General features: G+C 32.0%; 1 protein-coding gene across 1 annotated transcript in view; it reads right to left on the bottom strand.

Moving 5' to 3' along the window:
* Positions 1 to 24,904, bottom strand: part of LOC132904912 (division abnormally delayed protein) — a 250,681-nt gene that overhangs the window by 157,570 nt on the left and 68,207 nt on the right. The window contains exons 3-4 of the mRNA XM_060955747.1: positions 20,106 to 20,676; positions 14,943 to 15,144 (exon numbers count right to left, since the gene is read on the bottom strand). Coding sequence (XP_060811730.1) covers positions 14,943 to 15,144; positions 20,106 to 20,676 — 773 coding nt within the window. The remainder of the gene's footprint in view (positions 1 to 14,942; positions 15,145 to 20,105; positions 20,677 to 24,904) is intronic.

Genomic DNA, 24,904 nt, shown 5'->3' with positions numbered 1-24,904 from the left:
TCTTAAATGAAGTGTTCTTTTTTTTACGGGAAAATAAAACTTTGCAAGTTAGTTTAGAATGTTATACTGCATGAAAGATATCTAATAAGTGTTTCGTTACTTCTACCGTACTAAAAATTGCTTCTTCTCTGTTAAAAATTTTCATTCCAAAGTACATATAACGCTCGTTGCCATTGTAAACAGTGCACGAGGTAATCATCTGTCCTAATTATTTTGAATTCATAGAAAATTTCTATGTATAACTGGTTTAATGGCACTGATTTCAAATTTGCATTTAATGGTACCTAATCGACGTAATTGTGCTCTAGGCCAAGGAATATCCACGCGTAATATTAAAAGACTGCAGTTAAGTCTGTCGTCCAAAGGAATAATATAGTCATTTTTCTTTGGATCGAGTATCACAGGTGGTGCCTATTTAACAGTATTACGAGACGACGTCATTCGAGCTCTTGCTGACCTATTTTCAAACGAAGAGTACATATTGCTTTTAATAGAATATGGTGTACCTCAACATTATCAACTCGATATGAGACATTTTTTAATGTCACTTTATCCGGAAGATAAATAGTTCGAAGAGGAAACGTGGAAGTTACAACTCGATCTCCTGTTTTAACACCAATAGATCGTTATCTATAGCGTACTAAAGAACGTCGTGTACGTCACCAAGAACATGGCAGAACCTGAAAAACCTAATTGAAAATACCTGTGCTGCTATTCGGATAGAAACAGAGTAAAAGGAAAAGGAAGTAGTTCTGTTATACACAGCTGCCAGTGATGCGTTAGTGTTGCTCACATTCATTTTTAACATTTGTAATTTTCATGCAAACAATTATAAAAGTCAGAAAAGATTGACAGTTACCCATTTTACTTATTAAAATGACTACTATGACTAATGATTGAAAACTGAAAGACGCTATAAAATTAATTCCTTCTGTTCAATATATTTCTCTTAACAAGATATTCATAATATTTCATAATTGTGGTAAGTTTATTCATAGTTATCCATAGAAGACGTTGTTAAGTTAAATACCGTATGTTTAATTAAATTATGATATTATAAAATCTTGATAAAGGTTATGTTTATACTCTATCATATTGTGAATCTCGCTTATGACTTTTGGAATAAAAATATTATCTGAAAAATTGAAAAATTTAACGAAGACAGTCCTTGTTATGAGCTCTTCAATTGAAGTAACATACTTTTTAAAGTAACCACAAATAGTAGTCACGTATCAACTAAAATAAAAATTGTAGAGGATTGGTAAATAGGTAACGGGAACTTTGCTACCCGTAAAATATATTTAAAATAATTAAATAAATATAAATAAATAATTAATGTAGTCAGACGCTTGAACAAACGTACTCGCTAGGCAGTGTATAATCGCTCGCAGATAACTCGTAGATGCTGGTAGATACTGGGTATATACTGAACTCTTTTCGGTTGCGTCCGTTTATTTATACTGGTCGGGGGAAAGTCGGAAAATTCAAATTTGTCTTTGTTCGACGGTTGCATGCAGCGTCGACATTGTTTTGCCCGGAGCTTATTTATTCTTACATTACATGTATCCTAACGATCTTGATACTCCGAGGCAAAACAACAACATGATTTGAATTGTCCCCTAAATCATGTGCCGCTACAGAATTATCTTGTATATATTATTATTATTATCATTATTATTATTATTATAGTATTATATATAATATTGCATCATACTCACACAAAACAACTTGTACAAAATCTACAAAAGTAAAATTATCTTATTTGTATAATTTATATTATATATAATTATATATAATATATTATATTGTAATAATATATAATATATTGTATTATATATTAATAATATTATATATTAATAATACAATATATTATATATTATTATATATTATATTGTATTATATATAATATTGTATAATACTCACATAAAACAACTTGTACAAAATCTGCGAAAGTGAAATTATCTTATTTGTATAATTTAATCTTTTCATAAACTGTGACAAGAGTTCAAAATAAATAAGCATATTTAACCCATTTGCATCCAAGCGCGGATTAATCCGCGCGCTGCGACTGTCTTCTACCACCAAGCGTGGATTATTACACGCGCTGCGACTGCTTTTTTTATTTCCATTTTAATCTAAATAATTTTTTTAAATAAACAATTTTTACTTTTTTCCTCTGTTATAAAGAATGTAAGATGCGATTTTTGCGAAGTAACATTGTCTACCAATCGTTTGGAACAGGAAATTTTCGATAAACTCCATGGAGAATTCGGATGTCATTTACTGCACCTACGACCGACTGCGCGCGGTGATAGGGACCAGTCCTCTTAATTAGAGCCATGATGCAAATGGGTTAATAATAGTACAAAAACTGACAAATACATATGGAACGCACTTTTTATTTTTGTTAACAAACCATGCTTTACACCTTTTACGAAGCCATTCTTTTTACCATTGATAACATCTGTACAGATTTGTGCTTTTAAACAAGATATAAAATTATTTGTATATATTCGCTTCTTTACATGAGACTTCATATACATGCATATATATGTACTCGTAGTTACCTATATGTTTATATCAGAACTTTTAAACGACTCTCATTATGTTTTATTATAATAAACATTAGAAATATTCGGAAACCATGTCTTGTATTCATATAAAGAGCTCGATACGTCGCTAGGCGAAGATCTCTACGATCGATCGATCGATCGGTAGTATGTGAATTGAAAGATTCAGTGGAGAAGTAGTACAAGTAAGTATATTATATTTTTTCTGAAAACGAGATAAATAAAATAAATATATTAGAGCTACAGGTGATCTTATCGTACATTTCTTCGAACATTTAATAAATATAATATAATATGGCGTACATAGATGAATAATGTGTCTGAATGCTTAAAAGCATGGCAGTCTTTCTATGAAAGATTAACTTACATACCATTTTTTCAAATGAAATATATTTGTCACTTGTACCACATTTCTCCTGAAACCGTGAATCATCGGATAAGTCATAACATAAGAGACAGTGGTATAAGTGAATTTTGTTCTAGAAACAAAGAGGTACCAAGAAAACGATGTGAAGAATGTGAACTATGCGAAGGTCTACATTTATCTTCAAGATTTTAACATAAATTTCCTGAAACCTGTATGAATACATAATAATATACTTTAGTATTTGAATCCATATCAACTTTGTTCAAAGTCGTTGTCATGTTATATCAATATTTAATCTTATTTACAGTTTCGTCAAACTAAAGATATTTGTCACTTATATCATATTTTTTCGAACCTCTGAGTTACAGAGTACTAAGTTATAATAAGCTGGAATAATTTTAGCCTAAAATTCCAGCAAAACACTCACCAGAGCATTTAATTCTATTGTTAGTGATTTATCTCGAATAATGCCAATCTATCTCGCAAATTTTCTCATTAACAATAGATTGCACGCGTCAAGCACATCTGGCGCGAATAAAACAATCTACGAACTATACTTACGTATTCGACACAACGCGGGTGCAGTTATTGTATATATATATAAATGTATATACATTACGTATTCTTTTTCAAGCATGTTTTAAACCGTTTCTTCTTACCACCTCCTCGGTACTCATCGTTCAAAGTGCATTGTTACGACGCCCTTGGTGTCATTCGCCTATCACGCGTGTAATACAGCACGGCGTGCACGGATCGGCGTGAAGTCGGATGATCGGCCGCCGTGAAATTTATAGCGCGCATCAGAATTTATAGCGTCTATTCATTTCGTTTCTATCCGTTCCTCTTCGCCGGCTGATTTTTTCTCCGATCGGGCTAGCATGCATTTCCCATTTCGACGCCGACGTGTCGATCATCCAGACAAAAAGAGTCGATGCACAGGATTGATCGACGCGTCTAACGACCGATACGCCTGATACATTCTATCGTGAAAATGCAAGCCGAAGAACCTGAGATAAGATCGCTCTATTCGTCGCTTTTCTTCGTCTGTGTTCAACAAAATCAGACGATTCGAACAAACCCTGAAAAAGATTCTCAAAGATCACAGTTGCTCCAAAAATTTCTTTCTAGCGCTGTTCTAGACCTCGCGAGAAGTTTATTTCAACAGTATATTTGTATATATTGAAAAAGTATATAACCAGAGAAGTTGTTATTGTCTTAGATTTTTTTTTATAGTTAACTTGTATAGATTTAAGAACTATATTTCAAAGTAAAAAATTATTTGGAATTAAAGCATTAATATGAATAAATTTATAGTTCCCGATTATTTTTATATGAAAATGTGGAATTTTAATAATTTTTATGTGTATTAATAGAAAACAACATTGTTCAAAAATTTACTTCATTCAAATATCAGGAAATTACATATTACTAAATTATATGGATCGATTATATATGTACATTGCATTATATGTATACTGATGTTATATGTACCTTTTTTTAATATAAAATATGCATTTTTTGCAAAAAAAATAAAAGCCGTTAAGAGTTATTGAGAATTGTGAATTAATATACTAAAGTAGATAATAAACTGGTCATTAAAACGCTTTAGAATCTGTAAACTATTAATTTCAATTTTTTCTAATCGTATGTAAAATTTGTAAAAATATTGTTTAACCTTGTCAGAAATATGAATCTTTTAATCTTGTTAAAAATTTATAAATTTGTGAATTTCCTTCACCTCTATTCATCAAAATTTCAAACTGAAAAAACAATGTGAGCATTTTGCCGAATATCTACGATATTATACGAATTGATTAAATTATTGGTTTAAATATTTTCATAGGAAGTGGTTTCGATGGAACGAATGAGATATGAATTTAACAAATTTCTGTACGGACAAATGGGATTTATGAATGCGAGATTCGTATTTAACAAAATATAATGTTGCAGAAACAAGAAATGCCCAGAACCGAGCTGCTATTGATTTATGTTTTTATTTTTGAACAGGATAATCTTGCAATAGAGGCAGAGTGATTAACAGTAATAAATATAACAAGTATGGTCAATATAATCTGGTTGCGAAAAAAGTGACAAGCAATTTTACAGTACCAAGTTAGGCTTTGATAATATCAGGTGAGTTTGAAGTGACGTATTTTATTTCCTTCAGTTTTATTATTTTTTATTTGTTTTATTTTATTTTATTTTATTTCATTTTATTAACACACTAGCATCCAGAAATTTATAGCAAAAGTTAACCCTTTTGCTGCGATATAAGGATCTGAGGAGAGCTAGAAACATTTTTAATAATACGGAAAAAATAAATCATGAACATTTATACATGCTGTATATAATTAATTATCGTATAACATAAAATGGAAATAGAAATAATAGAAGATATACATGTACGGTTTGGACAAATAATTGCCCAATATTTGGGGGCGTACACGAATGTACAACACATATGTATATGTATATATATCTTTATAGCGAAAGGATTAGATTTTAGTTTGCAGTTTTCTACTTGAAATAGAAACAAGCTTCTCTTGCATAAAAGAAGAGTGCAAGGGAAAAACGCGATAAGTCACATTTTCCATTCTTCACAAGAGAGCAATTTTTAAATTCCGTATGTTGACAATCAATTTCACGTTACTAAAATTATCTTTCTATTTGGTCTCTACGTTCTCCCAATAAGTTTAAGAATATTGCTTGCCATAATATCAAAATGTTGCTTGTGATTAGCTTTTTCACTAAATTTTCTCAATCTATAAACTATTTTTAGAAACATCATCTTTGGTCCTAAACGATTCTTTTCACTTTCAGCCATACCATATTGAAACATTTCTTAGTCACATCGACACAGTGAAATACAAAAATCAGAGAAAATGTACGTAGAAAAATATAAGAATCGTCAGTGAAACACTCGCCCTTTTCTTTTTTCTCCATTCTTCTCCATCGCATGTTTGCAGCTCTACAACTGGTAACCTCGATGTGATCGCGACATTATCATTACTACGCAATAGCTTCATCATTACCTGCAAATGTTGTATGGCGCATTTCTAGTAAATTATCTGCAACCATACACACAGAACAATAGCGAAGCCACTGCATAGGTGTCGGCAGGCCGTGAACCTTTGCTAGCGGAGTGACCCTACAATGCATTTATCATTTTCTCCTGCAATCTTCAAATATTTCATAAAGCATTAAATGAAGTAAATTCTAACATTTTACAAAATTATTATGGTGAGAATTTTATACGAATAATTCTTTCCACTTTCTAAAGGAGATTACTTACTTACTCGGTTCCTGCTGCAATTAATCTATTCCACATGTACAATGTACTTACGTATAAGCTACGTAACAAAGGATATGAAAGGAAATAACGATGCGACAAATAACCAGGAGGTGTATTACGTGCAACTATCATGTGATACGTTTCACACGCCTTCAGACTATATGTATAACATACGACATTCCTGTTCAAACGAAACTACACTGCTAAAGAATTTCAGAAATGTTATACGCGTCGAACATGCCTCACGGCCTTTCTTTTCTTCCGTGTCGAGCACGACAAACGTTCGAGTAAGTTGTCTCTGTTTCTTACCCATATCTCTTAATTGCCAAAATTGCCTTCATTTTTTAAATTGAAATATACTATATCCTTGATATATTCTTAATGTACAAATCAAATGTTTATTCGTAAAACATCTTTCCTTTGTGTTTTACTTACACGAATGTGTATCTTCATTCATAAATATTAGTACAGTTGCGAAAAACTAGATGAACCGGAATAATCATTATAAAATTATTATCGTTTGAAGTTTTATAATTATATTATAAAAAGCTCGTACATGCGATATTAACTCTACAAAACAATAGAACATATTCTTTTTTAAAGAATATATTTCTCGATTTTTTACAAGGGAGTAGTATTAAAAATTTAGTATTTTTCTGCTCTCTTCGGAATTTTAAAAATATTACTTATCATAATATTTGATTATCAAAGATATCAAAATATCGTTTATCTTAAAAGTTACACCTTTGGTTTTTAATTCTAAATGCAATACCTCATTAGCTATGTATATTTTTGGACCTAACTATTTTTAATTATTTTATATCACAATATTCCTTTTTAGTTATAAAGTGACATTAAAATCAGAACATCAACAAAGATCTACTTATCATATTTTCTTCTGTGATCAATTACTTATAATTAAATTAAATTCTTTACTCGTATCTTGATAACTACTTCAACCAATCTCGATATTGGTATCATTATAGTTATGAATTATTATAACTTATGATGTATATAATTCTTCATATCTACAGATGTAAACTTTGGCATAAATCTCGTACCTAATTCACCATGATCAATCAATTCAAATTTTCTCCATCATTTTTAGACCAGGAGATTATAACATTAACACATAATCGTTAATCCATTATTTTCTTACAACCCTATGTACACATTATTATATTATTATATTGTATTTTGCATCATCGTCTTATATGATATAATGTAATACAAAATTCTGATTGATAAATCATTAATGATTTCGAACGATTATTATATTTCATACGAGATGAAAATTTAAAATTCAGTTATACCGTTCATTTTTATTTTTAAATTATGAAAATGTGCTATCGAAGATACTTTCACACATGTAACTTACAGACAAGTGACATAATTTCAAAACCAAGTAACATTTACTTTCAAAACAGCTTGTGTAAAATACACTACACGATTTCAACGAGATATTAGTAGGTAAGTGGTTTGTGTATAAATTAAATATTACAAAATAGTTGGCACAAATCTTGCAGAAACGTGGAAGTTTTAACATATGTGATACAATTTATGTAATTTTGAATAAAACACTCGGAGATGCTTGTGAAGTGGCGTAATTGTTAAATTAACGAAATAGTATGTAACTAATGCAAAGAAACTAATTCCTAAAACTTGTAAAAATTGTTACTTGTAAAAAATGCTTTCCACTGTTTTATGAAGCAATTGTTCTTTTACTAGATCATTCTATAAGTAATTTCGACTCTTAATGTGTATCTATCTCGAATTTCTAAAGTAAAATCATATGGTAGCTGTCATGTCATGTGGTAGCAAAGAATACCATTTCATTGCGTCGATGTTCGGTCGTACGCAGCAGATAACATTAAATAACATAAGAGAGTATAATTAACAATTACTATGTCATTCTCTCTATTCTGTAGATTTAGCGTGATCAGATTTTCATTTATTTCAATCGCTACAAAGTTCTATAAAGAATAAAAAATTTAACGTAACGAAAAACCTGACAACAGTAACCGAATATTTTGCGACAAGATCTTAACAATCTTTCGAGAAGTGAATTAGAAAATTGCCAAAAAGATGAAACGTAGTCTTGGGAAACAAGGGATAACGGATTAACTGTGAATAAATACGATATTCTTAGATTTGAATGTTGCATAAGTAAATACAATGTAATCACATAAACATTCCAAGTTATGGAAATTTATGTTGCAAGTTATAACAGTAGATAAAGATATTAATAACGATATGAATCGTGCAGAAAATATTTATTGCATGTTATTCTTTAAACGCTGCTCTCAATGAATCTATTTAAAACTTTGCACGTGAAATATCAAACGAGGCATACAGCGTTACATACTTCCATAATCACATTAGTATTCAACTTATTTTCAACTTGTCTTATCTGCACCAGTAACGATTATTTTATTTTCTGCAATTATCTGTTTCTACTGTCAATAATCGTAGACATTTTTAATCAGTGGCAATGATTCATAAGTCATATTCCTCGATTATGTATACATATTAATACACTCTGAAACGAAAATATACGTTCTAATTAATTAGCACGTTATCACTGAATTGCGGATTTTTATGCAAATTTATATTTTTATAAACGCTGCTAAACAAATAGAATGGAAATAGGTACAAGGCAACCAGTACGATAATGACTGATAAGAATTTTTCATAATACGAAAGAAACATGGAATTAATGATACAATGGTTCAAAGTTTCCAGTTCCTTAGCTATGGAAGCAATAAGGCAATTTTCTAAACTTTTGACTACGTGGCCGTTTTATTATACAGATATACATTTTGATCAGATCAATTCTTCAAGAAGAATAATTCTTACTTCTATTGAATATATGACTTACTCTGAATATTTTGTACATTTTAGCATATTGTGTGTTTTATGTTGTACATTTGTGCACATTTATATTTCCTATAAATGCTTAAATATCCGTAGTCCAATGATCATTTATTCACGTTTATATTTATATTTCTATATGAACGATCATACCATGTTTGGAATATTTTGAAAATAGATAACGTCAACTGGCACAATACGAAAAATCAAACTACGAGGTATCGTAAAAGCTGTTAGCATGGTTTGTTTTTTAATAATTTTTAAAGCAAACCAGGGATTGTTGGTGCTTTTATATATACAATGTTTCAACAAGCTTGGGAAAAAATCTGATAGAAATTCTATGTGTCGAAACAACAAAAAGAGTTCATAGAAATACATGTCCGTATATTATGTCCCGAAACGCGACTTTATCGAGTTAGAATTTCATAAAGCATTAACGTCTGGATTTGTATCATGTATACCAAAATGATATATATGTATATATATTATAATAATGCAATATATATATATATATATATTATTATGAAAATGCTGTCCGATATTTTTGAACGAGTTCGACAGTCTATAACGAAACATGTTTATGCGTACATTGAATTTCGTGGAAGATATTTCGGACATTTGTTTTACGAACTCATGTCTGTGAATTTTTTCCCTTGTTTTCACATGTAGAATTTATACCTAATACGTTATTTATTAGAGTTTATATATTAAACATAAAAGGACGATCTCCTTTCTTTAAATCACGAATTGGACCTTTTTAAAGTGCATTTTACATGACATTTTTATAGTTCTTCAGAAAAATTATTATTAATTTTATAACGAATATTCTCTGTCAATTGATTTGTTGGAGAAATTCTCGACCATTAAACAACTCAAGAAGAGAAAAAAAAGAAAAAAAAAAAGAAATTAGTGGCACTGTCATTCGACGACCTGGGCGGGCAATTGATGTCACCGGTTTCGGACATTAAGATAACCTGAAAGCAAGTCTCTCGAAAGTTACATAAAGTTCGACCCGACCTTATCGCTTGACAGAATTAATTTAACGGAGTTAAGAAAATTAAGTTAATGAGTTTCTATCGCTACTTAAAGAAAAACATACAGATCAATTAGGCACAATTCAAATTCAGCCAGACTGAACGAGGATGACCAGAATATGGTCTATCTACCAAGTATCAAGCGGCTGGGAATTCTCAGTCAAACGCTTAATTATTTTATGGCGAATCACATAATTTTAGTTTCGTATTTAATTAATAACTTTCTTCTATTAAATTATTTCTTATTTTTAATACAATATAATTTAATTACAAGTTAGGAATTTAATTATGAATATAAGTCAATCTGCAATGATTTTATCCATAATAATTTAATAATAGAATATTATAAGACAATTAAATTAATTTTTAAATGTCAAATAGTAGACACATTCAGTTGTATATGTAATAATTAGTAAAATATATTACTTCTAACTTTGGCAATTAATTTGTTTAATTTATAGTACACTATTCCATAAGATGGTAGCAAGTGTTGCTTCTTATTAATTTGCCATTGGTGTACATCCTACGATAATGAGAAAATTCATATTTATAGATACTGTAAGTAAAATCCAAATTCTTACGAAACAGTGTATATTCTTCAGTTGTACAGCGTTCCTTGACAAATCTCCTACGTGTCTCTCTATTTACAACAGCTAAATAACGAATGATCCTATCAAAGTTGCATCATGTGAGAATGAAAATCAATTAAAGTAATTGAACTGCCTTTCAGGACACCTGTATTTTAAACATTCTGCTACACCGATGCTTCATAAAATATAGAAAAAGAGAAAATCTGATGGTAATGATGAGATATTAATCGGGTTCAGGCTTCCAAGACATCAGTAAATCTTGGCAAAATATGGTCTAGTAAGAGAAAATTTGATGGTAATGGTACGATATTAATCGTTATTTTTAATAGAAAATATTTCAATGCTCTTTTTCCTCTGCTTACTTTTACTAGCGTAAAATTTTATTTTCTGGACACTGTGTCGATTTAAAAACACCTTTCATCGAGTAAGACATTTGACCAGTTGACGGGTTCAGGCTTCCAAGACATCAGTAAATCTTCGCAAAATATGGTCTAGTAACATGTAAAGTCATCGAACGGCATATCAAGCGTAAACTAGCGTTGCATGTCGCACGTTGCACGCTCGTTGAATATGTCCAAACGAGCGTTCACGACGGACTGCTTTCCCTTACGTGATACCTTACGAACTGGGACGTTTTAATCAGCTTTTCCTTACGTTTCTTACACGATAACATGCCACTCCCTAGTTGCGCATATCAACTTTTATCGGGATTTTTTAAATTTAGATCGCATTTATTTCCGTAAAAAGAACATCACAACATCGATAACGATATCGGTTTAAACATCATTTCGATCACTGATTTAATTTTAATCACGCTCTGTATTGACTTTTTATTCATATATGATATTGACACGTATGTAATATAAAATAAAAATAACGTCTTTTGCGAATTTATGGAGTTTTGTTAACAGTTTTCCATAAGTCAAATAATTGAATGCAGTATAAATCTACCGTTTGTTTGAATAATTTAACAGCTCGACGTCTAAATATTTTCTTTATGTTGTCTACTTATCCCACTTTTTTATAGATGCTCTTATTGTAAAACAGGATTTTTATGTTAATGTAACAATTATATATAATAAGATGAAATATAGAAATATGATTATTTCAGTCATATCTGTATTATTTTTTCAAAAATATCTAAAAGCTTTCTGAAACGTATTAAAAAATCGCATATGCCTCTGTACAATTTTTAATGGCAAACACTTGAAAAATAAAAACAATTTGAAATATCAAAACGATTTCAGTGAATCTTCTATAAAATAACTACCCGAAAAAATGGATCCAAAATTGTTAACATATTCATTATCTACAAGTACATGGAAAGTTGAAAAATAATTTTATCAAATGTACCGTCTCCTCAATATATACATATTATTCATTATACGTATATTATATAAAGAAATCAAACAAAACATATTTTATATAAATATGCATAAAATGTTACAAAACAAACTATCGTCTGTACCAATATTTTTATCCATCAGCGCATATTCGTAGAAATTAACATTAAAATTGATATCAGCGTATTCACATTCGCAAAACCTCGTGAAACAAATGTGTACATCTCTTTTATGTTTTATTTTCTGTATCTTTTATTTCTTTTATATTTCATTTTTTAACTTGCATCTTTTTATGTATTTTACGGCAATCTTTTGCACGCTAATAGAGGTTTATTCCAGTAAGAAGAATAAATAATGATAAAAAGAAGAAAAAACGTTTTAAATGCACTTACCGGAACAAATACTTTCTAAAGCCGAGTGCCCTTTTGTATAGAATTTCGCAAACGGTGGAATTCCTTTAAAACGAACAACACGAACTCGAAAATTCGCATAAATTATAGGGTAAGTACCGCGTGAGTCAACAATAATGACCGTTCGAAACGCATCCTTTGGAAAGTTCGGCCTGCGACACGCATATACATAATGCAAGTATATGCGTAGATCGGTTGGTCTGTTCCTAAATTCGAAATTAAACGAGCGAGAGTGTAGTTTCCTGAAAGTTCTCGCGATCATTTATATGAACAGCCCCTAATCCGCGACAGATTTGATATATATGGAGGCCGCAAATTGGTTCCGTCCGTTTCTCTCCTAAATAAAAAGCAAATTTATGGAAATGCATACAATGACGGCACGGTGAGCATATAATGCTCGTTCCTCGCGTTCCTTCGCCTGCTGGCGCTAATATCAATAACAATGAAAACAAAAATATAGCACGCACATGTCTGCACGCAGGTAGACGCCGTGCCACCGTAGCGATTCGAATCGGGGACTGACAAAACGATCAAAAGAATCGAAAGAATGTCTGCGCCGGTGCTCGAGAAATCGTCTGGAATGGTCCCCGCTCGTGGGGACCATTCGTTTATTTTACCAAGTAAACCCGAAAAATTTCTCCAGTTTACCGCTGCGTGGCTTTACTGAATTTCATTTTTCTTGTATTATTATAACGATTAAAAATATGTCGAATCGACATAGAAAGTAAATATGAATGTTCGTGAATATCGTTACACTTTCTGATTAAAAGGCGTGATCTTACCGAAAGATCTTTCTATTTCAAATACGTATTTTTCATTCAATCTGATTGCTCTGGCACGTAAAATAAAACCGAAAGAAATAGTTGACTTTTTGTTTAAAATGAAAAGAAGTATAACAGATTTTTCTATCTTTTGTCATTTTTCCTTTAAACTCTAAAAATAAGTTTTAGACACTCGAATCACTGAAAGATAATATTGCGTGCATATTTCCATTGCGTAATAGATAAGGAAATTATATTATTATTAATATGTAATTTCATAAGCTGATAGGGAGAACATCTGTCGCATAAACTTTTGAATATCACGTGGTAAATTATAATACATATAAGAAACTTTTTTTAAAAGTTTAAAAAATATGCTTCGTTTCAATATATTGGGTTGGCAACTAAGTGATTGCGGATTTTGTCATTAGATGGTACGGGCAAAATCCGCAATCACTTAATTGCTAACCCAATACTATCCAACAAAGCAAAACGCTCAAAGTATTTGATAAATTACACCATCCGTCTCCGTTCACTTTTGATATAAATATTTTTTGCCCACGCGTTCCATCGGACGTAGTTATCTCGTCATAATTAAGCAATTAGCTCTAGCTATAAAGTGACAAGAGGAAGACATCGAAAACGCGTAAGTACTTACTTGTTTTATGGCTTTCCCGTGCGTGGAAACGGTTTGTAAAAGGTGAATGTTCTATCGATCGGCGTGATTGTTACAACTGTTATCAACTAAACGTGATCGCACACGGAAACTCCCGTAATAATAGAGTATCAAGAACCAAAGATCGCTATCTTCAAAATGATAATTTATCAGCATGACTGAAGGAACATTTGCAAACTCCGATACAAATAATAACAAATTTCCCGGTAAACAATTCGTCAAACACGGCGTACCTGTACTATCGTGCATTGAATCAATCTCCTTCAACACTTTGCCTTATAATATCAACCGATATGCGTAGATAAGTGGCACGAATTATAATTCTGATTCAACAAAGATAGTCTGTATTGAAGGGCTTGAAAGAAAAATGGTACAATGGACAAAATCTTTCATACGAAACCTGTAGGTAAAGTTAAAGTTTAACAGAGAAATCTGTATACGTACCTTCACACGTTAAGACATTGTACGATACAACACCCATATGTTGATAAATCCATTGGAAATAATTCACAAAATTCTTTGGATTAATATGGATATTATCGTTCACAGTATTTACTCGAATATTGGTTTTAAGAAAAATGAAATTGTACCATATTTTTAGAACAGTTTGAATTCTAATATTAATTGCAATTCTTGAGAAAAATGCACTTTTACTACTTTTCTAGTTTATTTCTATTTATAACATTAATTTCAATCCTTTAGGCTAGAAATGAGTAATTAGAAAATATATATATTTAATTTGTTATATATATAATGTTATATATATGTTATATATAATTTGTTCATACTTTCTGTCTGGTACACTGACTTAAATAGCTGGCTGCATAATAAAATATAAAGCAGAAGGTAATGATGACAAAAAATTAAAATAAAGTCAGCGATACAAATACGAATTTAAACAGAGGAATATAACGTCAAGGATAAGGATGATGCAAACGTACATCCATTATACGCCAGAGAGAGAAGATTCACCCTGTATATTGGATGAAGATTATACAAGTATTCGAGTTCTTTTGGTGGATACTCACCTTCTCCTCGAGTGCAGGTCCGTTCTCCATCGCGTGCATAATGGCGTCCGAAATGCGGGTGTCCAATTGTCTGACAGCCCTCTCGGCATTCAGACCCAACGGATCCATACGACCGTCGACCGCTACAACGAGCCTCTCGACCGTTTCCACGTACCCGGACCATGCGAGGTCCAGTTCGGATGCTGGCTCTGTCAGACAACCTCTGCAATCAAATTATATATTTTCAGCTCCGATTTTCGTTTCCTTCCCTCTGAGAACGATATTTTATTTCTCAACTTTTTCCTACGACTCTTCTCGTCACTCTTTACGTTTAACAATAATATACGGCCGATCACGAAAGTACTTATTTGAATATTTATGGTAAAAAGCTTTTATATGAATGTAATATGTGTAGTGTGTGTTATATAAAAGATCTTCAAATTTCAGTAGCACCAAATTGATATTTGAAAGTAATCTGAAAACGTGTAGCTGTTTACTACTACGAACATATATTTAGTACAAAATTAGTACAAGGTATGGACAGTCATCTTATGTATGGGTCAACGTGCAATAACCGCGTGTTAAAGATGTTCGCGCTGATTATTGATGTTTATTAATATAATGGATAATTATTGTGTAAATATTTTATCATCTCTGTAAAATATATACTCGTAGTAAATATCTTGTAATTTTTTTAACTCGACATTTGAAAAATATTGTTGTGTTTCGGGAATGGTTTGGGTTTTGTTCTCAACATATAATGATCAGACGTTACGATTTACCGCGTTATTAACAGAGCTAATATCTTACTCTATTCGCGTTACGATTATTTTTTCTCTTTTCTATTTACCTGCATTTATCTATCAATTAATCTACCATGTAAGATAGATATCTGTGATGAAGAAAAATAAGTGCGATATGTATTGCCTATAAACGTGAAATATCACCAATGGTAAAAAAGATAAGTACTTAGAATTTCTATCATTTATAAAAATATAAATAATCTGGAACGATTATTTTTACAAAATATTATGTAATGATGTTATCGATAGTAATAAATATTACTTTAAGGGAGCAACCGATCGAGTATACAATTTTATATAAAATCTGACGACACAAACTGATAGAGAAATAAAAATCGTCGATGCAATTTAACAATATATTCGTTATTTTCGTTAATTATTTTCATACATGAAAAATTTCCTATATAATATCACGAATTTATGTTTTTTTAAATCTCGCATTTCATTTACTTACTAATGTTCCATTGTATTTTATTAGCATATTATTCTCCTGACATTAAACATTTATTTATCGAGATCCCTAAATTTCAAATTAAAATCAATTGTATCAATAAATGCAAAAGGATCGCATCGTTTTTTCATATAATCAAGCAACATTCCGATTATAAGAAATTAAAGCAATAAACTTTACAAACTTTAATTTTGTAAACTATGATTCTATGTACTTATGTGCGCAACATTACACAACGATACTAGTTTTCGGAAGTATGCGATAGACATAAGTAAAACTTTGACAAAAAGTATTGTACTCGGATGAATATAGTCAAGCGTACCTTTCTTTGAAAAGTGTGTTTGCTTGCATAACCAACTACTCTTCAAAGTTCCAAGTAAAGCAATTACAAGTTTCCGCATGTCTGCATCTAGTTATACCAATATGTCACGGAGAAATATTACTTCAAGAACGCTGTGACATCTTGTTTAATAGTACAAATCATTTCTTATCATCATTATGATCATCGTTTGGCTATATTCAACGAGGAAAATGAGGTTTTCTGTCTTAAGCTAATCAAATGTACATACTCGAATGATTTACGAATCCACGAAACAGTTGTTATTTATTAGTAGACTGCCGACATTTGTACAAATTCTTACGTTTTAAAAAGTAAAATTAAAAATCCTTTGCCTTCGATGTTCGAGCATACGTAAAATATTACATTACATACTTCGCAACTTTTGTTACTATAATTAACATTTATTTCGAGTTTAAATATGTTCTCATATTAAAAATAGGCTACTTCATGGATGGATTTCATAAAATCGAGAAAAACGAAAATTAGTACAAAAATTAGCCATAACGCAATTTCCCAAATCGGAAAGGGACACAATGAAATCATTTTCGACACAATTTCAAAACGTATTTCGGTTCACAGCCACGTGATCTGCGTATGTTTAGATCTCAAGTGAGCGATTTCAGTGGTTTCATCGGACGTGGATGGCAAAAGAATAGCCATAATCCTAGTAATCCGGAAGCTGATCGAGCGAACTAATTACCTTTATTTACAATTAACATCTTACGATTTTAAACAAATTTATTTCCTCTTCTTTGTATAGCAAAAGTTTCTAGCTTATCTATTTATCGGTCTGGTACTATTTTTCAGATATTTTATACTCGTTTTCTTGTTTACTTACAATATATTTGTATTAATGATGATTAAATTACAAATTAAATTAAATTAATTTATATGAATAAATTAATAATAAAATAAATACATGTAATTGATAAATAATAATATAAAATTTATAATTATAATAAAAATAATTAATAAAATTTGTAAATTAATATATAAATTAAATTAAAGTATAATGAATTATTTTGCGCATTTTTATTGCTACAATTTATTTAAATATACTACTTTGAATTTTATAAGCTCGAATAAAAAGATTCTAAATAAAAAATTTTTTATTGGATTATATAGATTCATTCTGTTTTTATATTTCTTATATAAACAAGAAAATTAAGCAAATATATGTTACGATTTAACATCTGTTTACAATGGAATAAATTACCACGATGAAATATTTTATAAAATACAACGAGATTATAAATATCTACGGAAACTACGATTTTGCAAAAACAAATTGAACCTCAACTCGATAAATTTAGATACTGAATATTTCACGTTTAATATCTAATCGAACGCTGTAAAATATCGCGAGATGAATTGCTTTGAACGTCAAAATTTTTATTTCGTTGTTTAAACAAAGTTAAAGTTTTCAGTGTTGCATATATTCGTTCTATGGATACGTGTAAGGAAATGTACAACTAAAGTGCACAAAAGTGTAAAGCGCGAGAACTTAAAATTAACCTTCAAGTTAAATTGGCCAGACAACTCAAGGTATTTCTACAAATATCAGTCCATACACGAGGAAATTGCTCATCAAAGCTGATAAAAGAAAGCGAAAGTAACCGATGTCAACGTAGAATATAGAGTGAGTCGTTAAGGTTAAAAGAAACGCGTAAAAGAAGGAGTCTATATTCATTTTTTTCATAAATTTTCATTCGCGAATTTAATAAAAATTTGTATCACGAATAGTTTGTAGAGTTAAGTAAAATAAAATAACGGTATTAAGATAATAAACAGAAAAATAAAAATATTAAAAAATTACGTTTTTAAACATTCTAATTCTAATTCTTATCATAATCCCAATCCTAGGTAAATTATCATAAAACGAAAAAATCAAAAATTTAAACTTCAAACTTTGATAAAGAAGAGTATGCCATACTTATCGTTTAATTGAAAATAGATTAAAAGATTAAAATCTAACTAAATAAGTAATTCATCCGCCAATACTTTTCCGCGATAAATATTTTTGTAACAAGCGTAAAATTTTATAACATTAAATGGCAGGTAAGAAAATCTTTAAAACAAAATGAAGAGTCTCTAAACATCGTCCAGATATTTCATATACAAATTAGAGCTTCACCACCTCAGATTTAAAAAGTTCTTATTAAGCTGTTTCGAAGCTCCCGAGCTTATCACGATTACATAAAACTCCGGATGATGTAACATGTACGATCATTTTATGCAACGAATTAAACGTGCAGGAGACATTTTATTCCACGCTTGAATAAACTTTGAATGAATTTCGCCGTGAATAGCAGAGTTAATTTCTGAGTTTAGATGGTTTGACTTGTTAAACGCGATCCCACAACGATTACGCGAAATTTCAGTAATTATTAATCGAGTGTAGGCAGATTAGAATCAACATGTTCAACTGATGTTTACGTTGCATCAAGCGGTTGTCAACATTTATATTATTGTAAGTATACAATTCGAAATTGCTACGCAATAGCAAGCGTTTCACCTAATTTAGAATTTGAAAAATAGTCGTGTTTAAACTACAACTTCAAAGATGGTAATTACGTATATATCAACTTGTTTCATAGGTAATGTTACGTCTGTATATGTATAGTGACTCATGAAAATATTCGAACATTGACCACAGGAAATTTTTATAGTTATTACATTGGAAAAATTTGAAATGAATCCGGAAGAAATATTTAAAAATTACAAGATACTTGTTGCAAATATACACTTGGTAAAAGCTTGGTATTCAGCGCGAACAGTGTTTTTAAACATATGATTAATGCCAAGGACTGAAGCTTACTAGCATAATGAATAACTGACTGTTCTAATATTAGATATAGTTTGATGATCTACGCGAAGTACGCGCAATAAATATCTTAGAACTTCTATACATTATCTGTATATATTTTCAAACTCGTTTCAAATTTTATTAGTAGAATCAGGATAGTAGTCGCGTATCACTAAAGCGCTGATAAAATTTCAAAATACTTTATATAACATAGAATTTTATAGAACATAGAAAAAAAGTAATAATATGGCTTTCCAGTTTTATATTTCTTCTTAAAATCTAATTCATAACTTGAACTTCTTTAAATTTTTGCATAAAATGTACGTAAACTGATAGTGTTATCTGTGACGAAAGGTGAATGTAAGAGAAAAACAATTCAATTGTATTTAATATATATTATGAAAATAAGTCATTTCTAGAATCAAAAAAGAGTTATTTCTTGGTAACACTTTGATATCAAAGATAAACAGATAAAGCAAATTCTTCTGTTTATGTACAAAAATCGCTCATATATTTTTTTCACGATGTGTACTCTCTATGTACCCGTTGTGAGAAGAGAAAATAATGCGCGAAACATTGGTATTACTCCAGAAATTCACGGTCATCTCGCCAATTCTCGCCACCATAGGCGTCCTGTTTTTAAAGTCGTACACATTGAAACGATTCCCACAGGGCCGCAGCTACGTGACAATGACTAATGCGATTGAAAATTAACAAAGGCCGCGGTGAATAGGCCGACCTATGAGGCTTAGATAATTACCAGAGTTGGAAACACGGTGCTCACCTCATGACATTAGTGCAGAATCCGCTGCAGGGCCTGACAGAGGGACCAATGCCCTGGCACCTGGGACAATAGGTCATCCTGAGCAGTGCACCGTAGCAAGCTTCCTGCTGAGGACTGGTACCGGAAAACAGCACGCTGTCGGTTCTATCCAAGACCGTTTTGCCAAGAGTCAACGCTTGAACGAGCACCCGCGTCGCTTCCAAGCTTTTGCTCACCGATTTCGCCACCTGTTTCGGTATGTCTCCGAATGGTTGAATTTCATCCATAGTCTCATACAAACAGGTCTTGAATTTTTCTGTGAAATCTTGCTCGTATTGATGAGGATTCACCGCGTTGTGATACGCGATAGGGAACAGTTTGGTGAAGAATTCGATGAACCGTTCCTGAAGCATATCGCGGGTCAGTGGTTGCTGCAAGGTGTCCGGCGTGTTACTCGGTGACACGTAATCGACCATCGCCTGGTACAACGCTTTTATCGAGGGCCTGCTCAACACCGCCATCGTGCGATACACTTGATCGAACAGGGTTAAGGTTTTGTTCTCCGACTGTCTCGCCAACATCGTCACCGTTTCTGCAAAACAAAAACATCCGAGATTAAAGCAGACCTGCCTCGTGGCCTAAGAAACAAATTTATAGCCTCATTCAGATTATTGTGCCGAGTCGTACAAAATGTTCGTGGTGAAATTTGACAAAAAATTCCTGGTAGTCTAAGGTAATCTTTTTGCGGAATTAGTATTTAGAGACCGCATGGGGAAAATACAATAGATCTGTTCTTGTTAATTTTTTTTTTTTTTTTTTTTTTTTTGCTTCTATTATATATGCGGCGATTAAACAAAAATATCGCAACATGAAACTGTTGAAACAGGAAATAGTCTGAGCGAGTTGAAGATATAAATCTTTCGGATATAGGCAACAAATGTATAATGTTCTGCGAAAAAGGAATAACATTAGTTTAGTTGGTATGTTAATTGAACTTATTTAATATTCTACATTAATATGCAAAACTACATAACTGATTCTATTAATATTTTTTCAATGCTTAGGAGGTTAACAACATATTAGAGTTTAAAATTGCTTTTCTATAAAAGACAGCAAATATGACTTATGTTCTTCACCTGTAACCCTCGTTTTATATTATTATACTGATGAATTTAATAAATCTTGTAATTAAAAATATTTAGTGGTAAATTCAATAATGAATTTTTCCAAGTTGTGTTTGTATATTTCTAAAGTATTCAATCTTGTAGCGATAAAATAATTTTGTACGGAATAAATGATGATCTGATGATGATTGCACGGTAAATGTAATCAAATAGAATGTTCCAACAAAGGTTTGATATTTTTCTAAATATCTAAATGTTTTCCTTTGATTGCTGTATTTAATGTCCTAGCAATAATATTTATCTGAAATTACATTACGGTGTAACTCTATAGATACTCGTATTATTTATACCGAATAAACTGTCTAAAAGAGATATTTATCAAAAAGAAAAACTCACGGATGTTGATTAATAATACGTATGAACATCTTTGTCTCGAAGAACGTATAATTATGTTGTAAACAAAATGTTAGGTGAATGTTGTTTACTTTTGCAAGTTATCAAATAATTGTTAATGTAATGTTAATGTAAATAAATATGTTTAATAATATAAGAAATATTTCTCTTTTTATCTCTACGTTCCAATTGTACGAATACTTTCGTCTCCCACGGTACGTGCACGCAGGAACGTTTAGAGTGAAAAAGCTAGTATGTCAATGGATTAATATGCCGCGACAAAAGATAATAAATTTCTTTCTAACGAAGATATAATAGGTGGAACGACGTAGTGCTTATTCTCGGATTTTCTATAGTCGTTTTCTCGTTACTGTGTGTTCGCCGATAAAGATTCAGAAAAATGTGTATACGTATGTACATTGGATATTAATGACGTAGTTACAACGTATAGAGAAAAATACACTGTGATATTACAGGAAGGAAGAAAAATCGCGAACGAGGCGCGGCAATTTCGCACAGAAGAAAATCTCGCATTTATCGGTAGGGTACATCGATCGTAAAAGTATGGCAACAGCAGTAACAAGTTCCTTGAAGCTGGGAATTACAAGGGTGAGAAGATTTTATAGTTGGCGCAACAGCGTGTACATCGTAAAGATGAGGTAATAACGTTAACGAGAACGTTTACCGAAGTAATCGGAATTTATTGAGACGAAATAACTCTTGTAATTGCTAGTACATTATACAATAGGATCTAAAAATATTGTAACAACGGTAACTGAGATTCCTAAAACAAGATGCTATTCTTTATTTCCGATGAATGAGCTTTATATTTTGACGCGTTCATCGTCAGTCCTGATAATTGAGGTATCGTTCGTTGGAAAGATTCTGTTTTCCCCGTCAGATTATATGTTTTTCTCATAAACGCAGTTGTGAAAACTTTCTATTATCCTGCTTAAGAGGCACAGGACATCTTCTATACTCGATAAAATTTTGATACTTACTATGGATTATGAATTTTAAATTGTATGCATTTTCTATTAAATATATTAATAGCAAACTAAATATATAATGGTGAATTTGATCTTATAGCAAACGAAGTTAAATGAATTATTACGCCAATTTATGGGAAATTATTTTTAATTTTGAAGCGAATATAATATTATGATATATTTGATATTTCAGAATAACGACATCCATACAGTCTTGTGCGAAAGTATTAGAGCAACTATTATATTCGCTTCAAAATTAAAAATAATTTCCTATAAATTGAGATCTTTCGGATTCAATGGAGTCTTAACACAAAAAGTTTTATATAAATTCATTGAAATACTTTCAGGTGTATCTAAATTAGAATTATGAAACTAGTGTCTCTTTTCAAAGAAAAGTATTACAAAGTTCATATTTAATTTATTGTTTTTACAATACGAAAATCCCTGTAAATTTTCAATGTTAAAACCGCATCTTCGATCATTTCAGATATCGCGCATAAATAAATTAAGTAAGTAAACAAACTTGCACTTTCGGTTTATTATTTCTATAACATCTCTTTGAAGATACATTAACAGAGAAAATAATGTTCAAAAAGCCTTGAAAATATAATCCTATTCTAAGCGACAGAAGATATAGCGCAGACGTTCGTTGTGCATAGTGCTGCAGGAAAGCGGAATATAATTATAGAAAATGACAGAATTATCGATGGGCTTAAAATAAAAATTGTACACCGAAATGTTATTTTATTTAAATAAAATAGAAATTCATAGACTTTGTACGTATAAGAATAATAAATATGCAAATTATTTTTCGATCATATTTCGTGTCTAGTCGAACAAAAGGAAAGTTAATTTAAAAATACTAGCATACTGTATACAAATTTTTTCGCGTGTGAATAAATTCGATTAGACGCAGACATTACAAACAACAACTCCAAACAACTAACTTTCAACGAATCCATCGCTAACAAGATTTTTTCGACGTACGATTGTTTGGATTTCGATCGGTTTTCCGATACAGTAGACTCGCAGACGCGACACGACGTTCGTGTACGCTAGTTGGTGAGCAAATCCAGTGAAAATGCTGTCCAAACATCAAACAAGCAGACGCTGGAAAACTCCATGGATACCTATGAATTTGTTCGCGTCTAGAGTCACGGGTAGCGAAAACAAATATCAGGCTATTACAGCAACCATCGAAGAATAATGGACTTGGTCCGCGCGATGTAAACCAGGGAGGACCATCTCGTAGCCTTCGGACGATGACTAACGTAAGAACAAATTGCCGACGCACAGACCTGGGACCTAGTAACATTCCTTTCGTCTTCTTTCTCCTGCTCCTTCGCCGCAATCGACTCGCGATCTGGTCCTCGAAATACCTCGCGAAGAAGGAAATTGCCGGTAGAAGGAGAATAATGGAACAGGAGAAAGAACGCAAAAGAAGAAACAAAAGCGACAGAAGGAAGAAGTGACGAGAAGGGAAAGCAGGAGAAACGAACGATTGAAGGAACGGAACACGTCGGAAGGAAAAAGGAAAAGAATACAGGGGAAAAGAGAATCGTCGCGATGTCTACTATCCTGGCTCGACCGGAGCATCGGTGCCCAGTTCTTCCAGCACCTCATCGTCTTCCTCTGTCTCTTCTACTCTTTCTTCCGAAAGGCTTCTTTTACCTACGTACGATTTCAGCGCTTCTCTCCTCCATCTCCTACTCCTGATCCGCTTGGTCGCTACGGCGCGTCTCGTCCTGAGGCACTTGAGGCCATTCCGCGGCACAGAGGAGAGAGCTTCGGCATTCCTCTCGCCGGTCATTTTATTTTAGCGCCACCGTGTGGGAGAGAGCCCTTTTATCTCTATCTTTCTTACTCTCTCTGTCTCTCTCATTCTTTCTCTTTGTCTCTGTCTCTCCTTTTTTTTTCTTTCTGCTTCTCTTTCTTTCGCATACTCTCGGTTCACAGAGCTTCGCTCGGCGTCCTTCTCTTTTGTCCCACACTGTCTGTCTACTCTCGCTTCTCTTCTCTTTGGATTCTACATCCACGCCGAAGTCTCTCCTACCCTCCGGTTCGGAGGCTCGTTCGTGCGAGGCCGATGGACGGCGATGCTGGTGTGCTTGCATGGTATCCGATGGTGGCCATGTTGCGGAGCACGGAGGGGGTGCAAAAGGTACGTGGGAACTGTACCACGCAACTTGGTCGTTGCCGGACCAGCCTCAGACCGAACAAAATTTTAACCGCTTTATGTCCGAACCCGAGGAACTGCCCGTCGTTTCGGATACGTTCGTTCACGATAGCCAGGAATGATTTATCACTCTATTTC

Source organism: Bombus pascuorum, chromosome 3 (genome assembly GCF_905332965.1).
Source record: "Bombus pascuorum chromosome 3, iyBomPasc1.1, whole genome shotgun sequence".
NCBI classification, from domain to species: domain Eukaryota; kingdom Metazoa; phylum Arthropoda; class Insecta; order Hymenoptera; family Apidae; genus Bombus; species Bombus pascuorum.
The sequence above is the reverse complement of the archived record's forward strand: the minus strand, read 5'-3'. Positions and strand labels throughout refer to the sequence as shown.